The sequence below is a fragment of the Heloderma suspectum genome, chromosome 11 (assembly GCF_057233095.1).
Source record: "Heloderma suspectum isolate Gila_16-S chromosome 11, 16-S_ref, whole genome shotgun sequence".
Classification (NCBI taxonomy): Eukaryota; Metazoa; Chordata; class Lepidosauria; order Squamata; family Helodermatidae; genus Heloderma; species Heloderma suspectum.
Window position 1 is genome coordinate 44,778,273 of NC_139468.1, and position 12,946 is coordinate 44,791,218.

The 12,946-nt window shown below is 49.5% G+C and overlaps 1 protein-coding gene across 11 annotated transcripts in view; it reads right to left on the reverse strand.

The window, feature by feature from the left end:
* The window catches only part of TUBGCP4 (tubulin gamma complex component 4), a 52,038-nt gene extending 40,266 nt beyond the window's left edge, over positions 1-11,772 (reverse strand). For 5 of the 11 annotated variants that reach the window (XR_014785449.1, XM_084817848.1, XM_084817846.1 and 2 more), the window contains exons 1-5: positions 11,663-11,772; positions 11,401-11,580; positions 11,027-11,131; positions 6,002-6,055; positions 1,379-1,438 (exon numbers count right to left, since the gene is read on the reverse strand). Coding sequence is in view for 10 of the 11 variants with exons in the window: in XM_084817848.1 (XP_084673974.1) it covers positions 1,379-1,438; positions 6,002-6,055; positions 11,027-11,131; positions 11,401-11,580; positions 11,663-11,743 (480 nt within the window). In the remaining variant the exon portion in view is untranslated. The remainder of the gene's footprint in view (positions 1-1,378; positions 1,439-6,001; positions 6,056-11,026; positions 11,132-11,400; positions 11,581-11,662) is intronic. The other 6 variants (XM_084817852.1, XM_084817851.1, XM_084817849.1 and 3 more) reach the window with 3 other exon arrangements.
* Between the last annotated feature and the right edge of the window lie 1,174 nt (positions 11,773-12,946).

The window sequence follows — 12,946 nt, forward strand, 5'->3', positions numbered from 1 at the left end:
TTGGACAATCGGAAACCAGGTCCAGAGGTCCTGTCTGGACTATTGTGAAGGCTTCCAACTTGTCGGTTGAGCATGTTTGGACCCAGAGCCAGATCTCTGCCTAACAGGAGGAAAGCCAGTACTATCCGAATCTCTGCTTCTAAAGGAATCAATCCTTTCCCCCTGATGAATTCTTTCTGTATATATGGTTGGATACCAGGAAGACATGATGGTATCCACCCCTCTGCTGTCATAACCATTGCCCTTCAAGATCAACTTCTCAACTTCAAAGATTGCAGCTACAGTCAGGTGGGGTCTAGATGTAGTGTGACACCTTGGCTTTGCAACTCCTTCCAAAGAGCCCCCCCCCCCCCCCCGTGACATTTCCATCTAAGAACCATACCTGCCAGAGCCAGTTTATAGCCTACAGAATAATCTCTGCCCTGATCTTTGCAGCTCAGTTGGTGGAAAAGCATACAGGAGATACCTAGACCACTGAGTCTGAGGGCCTCTATTTCCTCGGCCCCTTCACACTGGAATCTGGCAAAGAATCCACCCCATTGTTGTCTAGAAACAGGTCCACCTCCATACACCCCAAAATGATGATGTCTCTGAAGAACTATGGAGGCAAACTCCACTTTCACTAATCCAAGGTCCTGGCAGCTTAGCCAGTCTGCCTTGCTGTTGAATTCTTCATACATGTGCTGTAATAATAGGGATACCAGATGCTTTTCTGCCCAATTATAGGCAGCACCAACTCAAGAGATCAAGGGTGCCCCCCCCCCCCATGAACGCATGCTCTCCCTGTTGCCTGGTCTGCAGGGCTAGACAGACCACCCTCAATTCCAACAAATGTAAGCTGCCGCTGGCTGCCTCCCGAGACCTCGTCATCACCCCCTTGCAGTGAGCTTGCATCTGCGGTTGCCTGCACCCCCGGCAGCCTCCCTGATCCTAGAGCTAGCAACACCCACCACCCCGTTTTTAAACCTCCACAGCCACAGCAACTGCGTAGTGCTCCTGCACTGTTCTCTCTGCCTGAAAAGGCAAGAGGAGCCACAGCAAGAGCCTCCTGGCTCTGTGCCTGAGATCAAAGGCTGCTGCAGATGTACCAGGGAATTGCTTCTGAATGTGGGGAGAACATTGGCGCCCTGATCACCTGGGGCATCTTCGCCCTCCTTTCCTGTGGAAAATAGACCAGGCCTGAAAGGTGGCTTTTCTGAGGATTTGCAAGGAACCCAGTGTGAGTATAGTGAAAGCCGGTGTGGTGCAGTGTTTAGACTAGGTCTAAACACTGGACCAGTGTTGGGCTAGGACTCAGGCGACCAGTTTCAAATCCCCACTCAGCCATGAAGCTCACTGGGTGACTTTGGGCCAGTCACTGACTCTCAGCCTAACTTACCTCACAGGGCTGTGATGAGGATAAAATGGAGAGGAGGATCATGTACACCGCCTTGGGCTCCTTGGAGGAAAGGGCAGGATATAAATGTAACAAATGAAAGATAAATAGCCCATGCTGCTCCAGAGGCTAGGGGCCATCATATCTCTGATCATCGTATCTCCATCAGGAAAGACATCATATGAGCAGATTGTCTACATATTGCAGATGTGCTCCTTCTGAAGCCTCAAGTGAGCCCCGAGTGCCACCATCGGCTTTGTGCACGAATGTGGCGCAGGTGAACATCCAATGGGCAACACTTTCTGGCAGTACTCCCCCCACCAGGCAAAGCAAAGTGATTTTCGAGTGAATCAGAATATGGAAGTATGCTTCTGTCAGACTGAAGGAAACTAGGAACTCCTCCTTGCAAATGGGTTTCATAGCTGTCTTCAGGGCGTCCATGAGGAATTCGCTTTTCTTTTTGAACCAATTTAACTGTTTGAAGTTTAAGACCACTCTCCAAATCCCCATTCTTTTTGGGACTGTGAAGAAGAGCAGGTGCTGGAGAAGCAATGAGCTGATGGAAACTGTTACAGATAGGTGATGAGTTGCAACACCAGCAACTGGCTTTCTTCTGGTAGGTCACGGGGGGCATAATGAAATCATCAAGAGGAAACTATGGATTTCTGGATGAGACAGATAATCTAGGTCCATTTCAATCTGGCTAATGGACTGCTTTAGTTGCCTTGGTGGACAATCTATGCCAGGAAGTGGACAGGGGGAGGGTGCCCCTGTTGGTTCTGCTGGACCTCTGACGGGGTTTAATACCTTTCACCATGGTATCCCTCTGAGGCATCTGTCTGAGATGGGACTGGGAGGCACTGTTCTTTGGTGGCTCCGGCCATTCTCAGAGGGCCTATTTCAGAAGATGGTGCTCGGAGAGTCCTCGTTGACTCCGTGGCTGTGGGCCTGTGGTTGTCCTTCAGGGTTCCGTATGCATGACATGAACATACACATGAAACCGTTGGGAGAGGCTGTCCAGAGTTTGGGCACTTGGTGCCACCAGTATGCTCTCTCCCTCCTTTCCATCTAAATCCACGAAAGCTGTTCTAGTTCTAACTCAGTCCTGTGCACTGGAAAGGATGGGGGTGAACAAACTGAAGTTTAATCCAGACAAGGCAGAGGTGCTCCTGGTTAGTCAAAAGGGAGATCAAGGAGTAGGGATGCAACCTGTGCTGGATGGGGTTACACTATCCTATTCACCCAAACTGCGAGACTCAGGCTTGCAGTTTGGGTGTACTCCTGGCCTCAGCTCTGAACCTGGATGCCCAGGTTTCACCAGAAGTGTATTTGCACAGCTGAGGCTGTTGCGCCCACTGTACCCGTTCCTAGAGATGTATAATCTAGACACTGTTACATGTTTGGACATGTCACACGTACTGCAACACACTCTTATGTGGTGCTGCCTTTGAAAACTGTTCAGAAACTTCAGCTGATCCAGAATGCTGTGGTCAGATTGTTGACCAGGAAGCACGTGACTCTTGTTCACTGGCTACTGATCCAGGAACAATTCAAAGTACTGGTTATGACCTTTAAAGTTCTATACTGTTCTTTTACAATGTTTTAATTACGGGGTTTTATTCTTTTATCTTGCTGTTCACCGCTCTGAGATCTTTGATGTAGAGCGGTATATAAATATTGTAAATAAATAAAAATACAACTTGAGATTGGGCTACCCAAAAGACTGCCTTCTCCCATACAAGCCTGCCTGGGTTTTTAGTTCTTTGGGGACGCCCTTCAATACCGCTACCTTCAGAGGTCTGCTTGGTGGTGATGTAAGAGAGGGCCTTCTTGGTGGCTGCTCCCAAGCTGTGGAACTCTGTGCTGAGGGAGGCCAGTTTGGCTTGGCTCCCCCTCTGCTGTCCTTCCACTGTCAGGCAGCTGTTCAAGCAGGCCTTCGGCTTGTGAAATGGTCTGTTGGATGGGGTGCTGCTTTTATCCTGTAATTTGAGTTTTTAATGTATCTGTTTTATTATTATGTTTAACTGAGTTTTAATCTTTTATTAGAATGTTTATATGACTGTTAGTCGCCTTAAGCAACATTTTCTTGGGGGACAAGAGGGGTGTAAATCAAATAAATAAATGTGATGTCCAGAACAGAACCCTCCCTTACACTGGCCCGGTTTGCATGAACCGGTGGCATATCATGGGTTAATTAACCCATTTCCCGTGATGCGTGCCATGGCCATATTGAATGTTCAGCATCCAATCTACGTGACATCTGAAAGCACACATTATAGGTTAATTGTGGATTAAGCAACTAGAATAAGTAGTTAGGTTAACTGTGGATTGTTTAACCCTCAATTAACCTACAGACCTGGTCTGCATGTAATGACAACCCATTGGTTGTCAGGGATGTGCATGCACACTGCCTGCAGCATGCCTGCCTCTTCCGCTTTGTTGTTGGGTTAACAGCTGTTTTGCTTAGCTCCTCAACAAGGCAGCAGCCCAGGTTCTCACGTTACACTGCACAAACTACAAAGGAGCTGACTGTGGGTTGTGCTGTAAAGCAGAAGAGGTGGGATTAAACCGATGAGTTGCCGTTCCTTGCGAACCAGGTCTATAGGTTAAGCATGGGTTAGACAACTCAGTTAACCTAACTACTAATTGTAGTTTAACTACGGTTTGTTAACACGTGCTTAACCTGTAATATCTGGGTTCAGACATCAGGTAGCAACCCACAATCTGTGTGTGAATACTGAAAATGGCTGCAGAATGCACCTGGAATGCACGACAGCAAATCATGGGATAATCAATTAAATCATAATTTGCCACTGTTACATGTGAATGGGTCCTTTGTGTAGGGCCCACTGGTTAATCTGAAGAGTTGTGCCGACTGCTGCCTTCTACCACCTCTTCGTGCTTAAGATGGCGCCTTGTGAAATGCCCCAATGCTGCTGCTTAGGCTCTAGTCCTCTTCCAGGAAGGTCTAGCGGTTCTTGTTCTGAACTGTGCCCAGGAGGGACAAAATGGGAAATTATTCTGCCCAGAGCCCCTCCACTCCCCCTTCTTGAAGGCAGTGCCTCTGGCTCCTAGAGCAGCCTAGGAAGCTGTGTTCAAAGGCTCCTGCCTGCTTCCTAGGATGCACTAGGAACAAGGCTTCTATGGCAGGAACCACCGAGCTTGTTTCTGGAGCATTTTTCTTAAATCATTCCAGGTCACAGAGTGTGGGATGTCAGGATCCTTCAGAAAGGGAGTGGATATGGGGAAGGGCCAGGAGCCAGGATTCCTGGGTGCTCTGAGAACGGGTGTTCTGGGAGGAGTGTTGGGTTTATCTGATCAAAGCAGGTTCCAGGCTTCTGAAACGCTCACTCACACAGTTCCCACCCAAGAGCGAGTTGCATACAAGTCATACGTGAATGTGCAGGTCGGTGTGTATGCACACACACACGTGCAGCCCTGCCACCTGAGCACACACCTGATGTGGCCCCTGGGGACACAAAGATGGTGCACCCATCTTAGATGTCAGAGCGCCCTCTGCCTGCCAGCCACCTTGAGCTTGCTGCCTGCTTCCCAAACATCTCTGGTCAAGAGACCCTCTCTGAGCTGCTTGGAGATTCCCCTCGCAGGCTGTGTCTCAGCACTGTGTGGGGGCTGGGCTTGCACTTGCCAAACCCACTTGCAGACTTTGGGAGGCAGCGGCTTTGTCAGCAGTGGGCAGTAAGGATGACCCTCCCCACTCACCCCTGCTGTCCGTGTCACAGGGGCTCCACACCCACCAGAAGGGGCAGATAAGCGCAGTCCCTGTGCCACAGAAACTGCGTGTCGCCCAGGGGCTTCTCCTGCACTTCGCCCAGGTCCTTGGCTGCTCAGGAGGCCGTCACATCTCAAAAGGAAGACCTTACTTCCCAGGCATATGACTGCTTGCCTCCGCCTCCGCCCCTCCCCAAATGAAACGCATGGCAGGACGGGGCCATCTCCCCACACAGACAGAATTTATTTCCTTGTGGCCAATGGACAATATGGCTCTGAGACGGCTTAGAAACAACCCTCCGCTGGCTTTCTGCCCACTTTAACTGATCTGAAAAAGGAGGGGGCTGCAAGGGGCCTGGTCAAGAAAAATTAGCAAAGGTCGACCAAGGCGTTGTTCTTTGGCGCTGGGCAGGATGAGAACTAGAAGGGCATCACTGCTACACTGGACAGAGTACACAAGGCTGCTTCGTGTAGCCTACTTACTGAAGCAAGCGGGAGGATCAACACATATGAAGATATCCTCAATCAACTGTCGTAAAGGGTCACCCAGGCCCCATTTAACAAGAGCAACCCCCCCCCCCCCAGCCCTCAGTAAGCCTGCTTGAATCCCTCATCTGTAGTATTTCAGATGTATATGTGGGCCATCCCAGTGCATGGCACCATTTTCCCCCAAGCTTTGCATGTTCCCCACAACTCCATTTTGCATGGGGCCCCAGTTAGTGGATCTTTGGCATCTAGTAAAAAGAACAAAGTAGATCCTGCAAGGCTGAAATCTGCCCATGCCTGATCTAGGCAAGCTTCTTTTCAGAACGCAGCAGTAGAGAGAAGCTCCTGCTCTATCACTGAGATGGCAATTTCTCCAGCAGAGGGGAGTTATAAGCAGGCAGAACTCACCTGGTCTAGGGAGTAGTTGACATGCGAGATGGTGAGGTGAGGATCAGCCAGAAACTGCCAAAAACAAAGGGATGAAGGTGTGAGAGGCCAGAATAACCCTTTGGGCCGAAATTCCCAAAATACAAGCAGGGCGGAGCAGGAGCTTGTTGCCAGGAGAGTAACATTCCACCAGTTTATGTGCTCCCCAGCACCTTGGCTCCAAAAAGTTTCATTTTAACGGAAAGGGTGAGCTACCAAGGATTGATCTGCATAGGGCAAATCAAATTGCCCCTTTTTCCTATTAAAAACCGTAATGACACAGACAAAGGAGTGGCCCCTGGCCACTATTCTGCTACCATGGGACCTCCTGAGATCGTAATTGCCCAATGCCCCTCTGGTTCTGGTCGATGGCCTTGTAGGCCCCTTCCAACCCTACTATTCTATGATTCCAGTGTGAGCAAAGCCTCACTATACTAGCTATTGAATTGGCCACTGACAGTCCTAAGTACAGACACTGCATAAATCCCACTACCAGCATGCATCCCGTTCTTTTGTTCAAGAAGCACATTCATGTGCCTGAGAACTACCCTTCCAGGACCACCCCATTTTCTTCAGTCTTCTGTCACTCAAACACATAACTGTTAGTCTTGCCTTCTCGTGCCAAGTAGTCTCCTCCTTCTCCTCCCTTATGTTTGTGAGTTTCCACCCTAGAATCTGCATCTCTGATCTCCCAGCAAAAAAATAGGAAGGTCTGGGTATATCTCTTTCCTGTCTTTTACTTTCATACCCTGCTTTCTTCAAGTTCCACTGCAAGTACTCCATTCCTTCCTTTTCCTACAAAGCCAAAGATTTTGTGTATTACGGGTTAACACTTTTCGTTTTTAGATTGTTTTACGGTGTTTATTTGTATTTATATCATTGTGCTGATCATGGGTTATATTTATTATGGGTTTTCTGTTATATTGATTATGGATTTCTGTATTTGTGCATATAAGTCACTTCAAGACAGCTTTTTGTGATGGGAAGCAACACATAAATGTAAAACATAATACCATGCAGTTGTGCCACTCACTCGATAACACCTCTCTCTCCTCTTGAGAACCCCCTCAGAGTCAACCATTTGATTACTTGTTATATTTTATCAATAAACTTCATTTTCTGGAAAAATTCTGATTTCATCTCTGTTGCCTCCTTGCAGTTTACAATGGCAGTTTGCTTCCTAGACAAAAAGATCTCAGATATACACACTTGCTTCCGTATGTTTTGGTTAAAATGGTGCTAGCTTGGTTCAGTTTTACTAGACAGCCTAGCCTCCAGCACAATAAAACCAGGATCACATTGGGAAACAGTTCCCCTAACACACATTTCAGCTAAATTCCCCTAGTCATTCATGTTCCAGAAAGGCTTATTCCCTGATCATGGAGAAGTAGTCTGCAAACTTGTTTATAGAGCCACATACCCCAAGCAAGCATGGAAGACAACTCCTTTTTCCAGCCACCACAGTAGGACAACTGTTTCCTGAGAACTAGAGAGAAGCATGCAGGTATTGTTGCTATGGAACGCCTTTCAGGCAGAACAGGTATCAGCACAGCCTTCATTCAGTCAGGCACAGTGTCACCAGAAGGACCTGCTGCTTTAGCAAGCCATTTCAGCAAAAGCAAAGTAACAAGGTGGATTTATTTTTGTGAAGCAGCATGGACTGTTTTAAAAAAAGAACGAACTTCCAGCTGAGGGTTGCAAGCTGATTGCAAATGCAATCTCTGCATATCCTCCTTGGGATTTTAAGAGCTTGGAAAGGAACTGATTTAGATACCTTTGTGAAATGAATTTGGTCTACAGGAAATAACTTTTTAAAGGATGAACTGATCTATTTTCCTATGTATACTGATGTATTTGCTTGCAACAAATGATCTGTATGTTTTTTTAATGAATTGACTCTTCATAACCTAAATAAACTGTCATTTAACTGAAGAACGGAACTGGCTAATTATATCTAGTCAGCAGAAGAGAAGGTTTGTGGTCTCCGAAAAACAGCTATTGCTGCTCGAGTACGAAACAATATGAAAAAGGAAATAATGAATGTTAAAGACTTTGCATTATAAGGAAAGAAACATAGTAAAGCAAATATCAGAATAAGAATGGGGGAATTAATCTAAAATTAAGGGCACAATCCTACGGAGATGGTCAGCCACCTCCGAATTCAGAAGAGGCCAACAATCCAATGCAGAGTGGGCGGAGCACGGAGGGGATCCTTTCCTCTGCACTCCGGCTGCCCTGCATTTGTGCCTAGGCAGCTGTGCTTACACATGCAGAAACAGGGACGAACCGCACTGCCTACAAGGCAGCAGGGAGCGAGTTTCCCAGAAACCAAAAAATCCTATGGTCGTCTAGACACTGTCTAGCAGCCATAGGATTTCTCCCTAACTAACTTGTATCATCTATTAGATATTATGCATTATGGGAAGAATGTACTGTGAATGAATGAATGATATGATGTGTGTGTTTGTGTAACTAATTTTCCTTCTCTGACTATTGTAAACTATATAGTAGATATTATCCAAAATGTTTTTGTTTAATGTGTTACATCACATAAATAATGGGATTTAAAAACAAATCAAAAGGAGGGAATGATTAAGTACAAAATTATATACGTAAAAACAAGACTGAGATCTATAAATATAGGTACATGTGACTCCATGTAAATAAGTAAATAACAATAAATTAAGAGGGGTTTTTACCGTCATGCGTAAACTACTGGATGCCTTTGCAGGGAAGAAGCAGCAGCATTTAAGTCAGGGGTGGGCAACTTGTGGCTCTCCAGATGTTTTGGCCTACAAGTTCCATCAGCCCTAGCCAATGGTGAGGGATGGTAGAAGTTGTAGGTTAAAATATCTGGAAGGTCACAAGCTGCCCACCTGATCTAAGTGGTTAACAGTGCAATCCTATGTTTACTCAGAAATAAGTCCCACTGTTTCCAATGGAGCTCACTCCCAGGTAAGCGCGCATAGGAATGGGAAAATATATTGCCAGAATAAACTGAAACACATATATGGAGCAGCAAGAACATCAAACTAGAACCATCAATGGTGTGGCAAGACAGCCAGGACACCCAAGTTCATAAATTCTGAAGACTGACACCAGTGGCTCCGGAGCTGGAGCGCTGAGCCTGGGCCAGGGGAATCAGAGTTCCAATGGCTGATCAGCTGTGACACAGACTAGGCAACCTCAGGCTCGTCACTAGCCTAGTCACTGGCCACTGGGCAACCTAGTCACTGCGTCACTAGGCAACCTCGGGCCAGTCACTCTCTCTCAGCCTAACCTCGGAGGAAGAATGAGACAAAAAGAAATAACACTGGAGATGCCAGGATGTTTTTACTGCTAAACTTCTAGGTGCCTCAACTTTTTGTGCGTGTCTGAATTTGTCTTGTACTCCATTAAAAAAAGGTTTTAAATCCTAAAACTTCCTTGATTTTTGAAAAAGGAAATCATCAAAATATATTGCTTTTTTCAGAATTTAACACAATTTAGCTTCACTGCATTTCTATAATAACCAGCACTTATAGTAACTGATAGCTGCCCAAACAGATTGGGGGTGGAGAGCCTCTTCTCTCCCTGCCTGGCTACCCCTGCAATCCTCCTTTCCAATTATGCTAGCAGATACTTCAAAGTAGTCACAGGCATCCCTTTTTCTCCTGCTTTAGAAATAGTTGAGAAAAATCCAATTAGCAATAACCTGGCTGGGCGAGGGGAAAGGGGTGATGGTGGTAATGATCATAGAATCATAGAGTTGGAAGGGGCCTGCAAGATCATCGCGTCCAACCCCCTGCTCAGTGCAGGAAGCCTGATTCCCAGGCGGTCTCCCATCCAAGTACTAACCAGGGCTGACCCTGCTTAGCTTCCAAGATAAGGCGCATCCAGCCCTTTGCCCGTGCCGAGGGAAACGCTACTAGTATTTTATTCTTGGTTTTAATTGTTGGCTTTTGTTGTTTTTATCACTTTTAATATTTTAACTATTTTTATGTATGTGATTGTTGTAAGCTGCCTTGGGAGGGCTTCTGCCCTGAAAGACGGCCAAGAAATATTTTAAATAAATAAATAAATTTTAGCGCCCCACTTGGCTGTCAGAGAAAGAAAGAAAATACCCTGTTTGTGTGTGGCTTCAAGGGCTGCAGGCTTATGCTGTGATGGAGCGCTCTGCTGCGGACTGAGACTAGTCTCGGCATCACCGATCTCCATCCATGCAATGGGCAAACGTCTCCCACACTTTCTTCTATGTGCTTAATTTCTTGCCAACACATGTATGTTCCTCTTGCCTCACTCTTGAATTATCTATTCTGCATAGACGCTGTTCATTCTTGTTTTCCAAGTGTAGCAGCTGTTTGAATTGTATTGTTACCCATGGAAATCTGACATATGTGGATAGTCTAAGTGATCCTTGCCTGTGAAATGGTATGGTTATTCAGCTGACTGCCTACAAACATGTTTTTGTACAGCTTTCCTGATATTATTTTAGGGTTCAGCGTTGAAATTTCTGTTCTATAGTAACTCAGGTATGGATTTGTACTTTTATAGTTAGGTTCCCTCCCCAGTATTTGGCTCTGCAGTCTTGGCTATCATTAAGCAACTGACTCAGACTGGAGGATCTCAGGGTCCTGGTTCCTAAAAAAGAAGGAAGTAGACTTCCTGGGAAGTCTGCCCACCCCACGTTTTAAGTCAACAGAAGACCCCGGATTTGCAGCCATAGCTATTCCTCTTGAACGTTATGCTCGTTGGTAACTTGCATTCGCATAGTTGACGCCTTGGTTCCCCTTAAGGACCGAGGGTGCCATCAACCCAAGCACTCTGCCCAGTGCTCCCCCTAGCAAGTAATCATTTACTTTGCCTTGCTTTTCTACGATAGCCTGCTTACACCAGAAACACTTTTAAAATACAGCACCGCATATACAGGTTAAGATAGGGCCGTTCAAGGCTAAAAACTGTTATCTGACCTCACTGGCACTCGCATGTGCCGTGGCTACGGAGACCTGCTGCTCGCCCCTTCCTTACCTCCTGCTCCAAGTCCAGCAGTGCCTGCCGGTAAGGCTGCAGGACCGCGTCAAGCCCAGTGCAGAAGGCCCGGAGGTAAATCCCTTGCTGGGGCGGGTGAGGATCCTGAAACCAGGCCGAGAGCGCGTTAGTCCCCCGCGCGGGCCTCCCTGGCCTCCTCGGCCGGCCTGGCGAGGGCCCCCGCCCCGCGGCCCCCGGCATGGCTCGCGAGCGGGGCGGCCGGCGGGCGGGCGCGTGCGCCCCCCGCTCCAGGCACGGGCCGCGGCCCTCGGCGCCCCCGCAGCCTCGCCCCCGCTCGCCGCCCGGGGGCGCGCCGCGGGCGCGAGCAGCGCTCGGGAACGCGCGCCTGGAGCTCCGGCCTCCCGCGCACTCACCGGCGGCGGGGCGGCGGCGGGCGCGTCGTCGGGGCCCGGCGGGAGCGGCGGCGGGGCGCGCTCGGCAGACTGCTCGACGAACTCGCGGAAGCGGACGTAGAAGGCGCCCAGGCGGCAGGCGCGGGCCAGCAGGCCGGCCTCGCTCGGGTGCAGGGACGGCGGCAGCGCCTCCGGGGACACCTGCGGCGGGGAGAGAGGCGCGCGTGAGCCGAGGCGCGCGCGAGCCCGCGCGCCCCGAGCCGCCGCCCCGCGCGCGCCCCACCTGCAGGCCCGCCCCGGCCCCGCTGACGACGAAGAGGCCGCCGGTGGAGCCGCGCAGCGCCAGCAGCAGCTCGTGGATCATCGCGGCCGGCTGGGCCGCCGCGCGCAGAGGCCGACGGGAGGGGAGGCGCCGCGTCACGCGGAGCGCCGCGAGGGGCGCGGCCATGGCGACGAGCCCCTCGGGAGCGCGCGCTGAGGCGCGGCAGCCTCCGGCGGGGAGGCTGGCCGGCCGGCGCCGGGCTGCTTGGCGGCGCCGTCGTGCGCCGCGCTCCCGGCAGCAGGCTGGACCGCGGAGGAAGCCGCGGGCGGCAGCGCCGGGCGCTCCTGGAGCGTTTCGGAGGCGAGGAAGCAGAGCACCGTTTCCCGCGAGAAAGAGGGCTCGGCTAGGAGGAACGTGGGCCGCCGCCCTCGCCGGCGGCCCGTCCCTGGCGCCGAGGCCGGCCTGACCAGGCCTCGGAGCGGCTGGGCTCAGGCCGCTGCCCGATGGGTTGAGCGCCTGCGCGCGCGCCCGGCCGCGAGAAGGTGGCCGAGCCCGTCATCGGCGAGAAATTCCTGTCCGCCGAGGGAGCTCGTCCCCGGAGAGGAGGCAGCTGCGCCGATAAGACGGCTCCCGGGCTAAACTGGCTCGAGCACGCGTAGCGTATCTTCTTTGTCCTCCAGCTGTCTGTATACATGCGTCCTGATTCTTGTATCTGGAGAGACTCAGTTTCGACTGTGTCTCCCACAGCTGTGTCGGTGCTTTAGTAAATTCCTGACTGTCCAATCTAACCTGCCCTGGATATTTCCTTAACACTGGGTAGAACTGCGGCTGTGCTAAAATTCTGGATTTCTCCATTATTTCCTATGGGCAACTCTCAGTTCTACCAGCATGGGAAAGGGACCTCCAAAAGAGAATCAGCCTCATATAAAAACAGAATGATCCCTCCAACGGAACGGATTAAGAAATAGTGGATTTCATGTTGGAAGCCATTTTAATCTACCCCAGACTACAACTAGAACTGCTCATAGCAATCAATAGAGAAATCCCACCCCCAAACAAAAGGTAGCAGAAAAGACAGGATTTCTGACTCCTCAGTTCTTAGGTGACACCCCCCCCGCCCATTTTATCTTGAATATTTGAACATTTTAAAAACAACCTCACTGATGCAAATTCCAGTGCAAGTATCAGTCCGTTATCCCCACATAATAGGTGAGGAAGCGGCTGTGGCTGATAAAAAGTGGCTTACAGCAGCCCTGCGGTGTAACCCACTATTGATTTTTTAAGCATTTTTTATCCAGCTCTTTT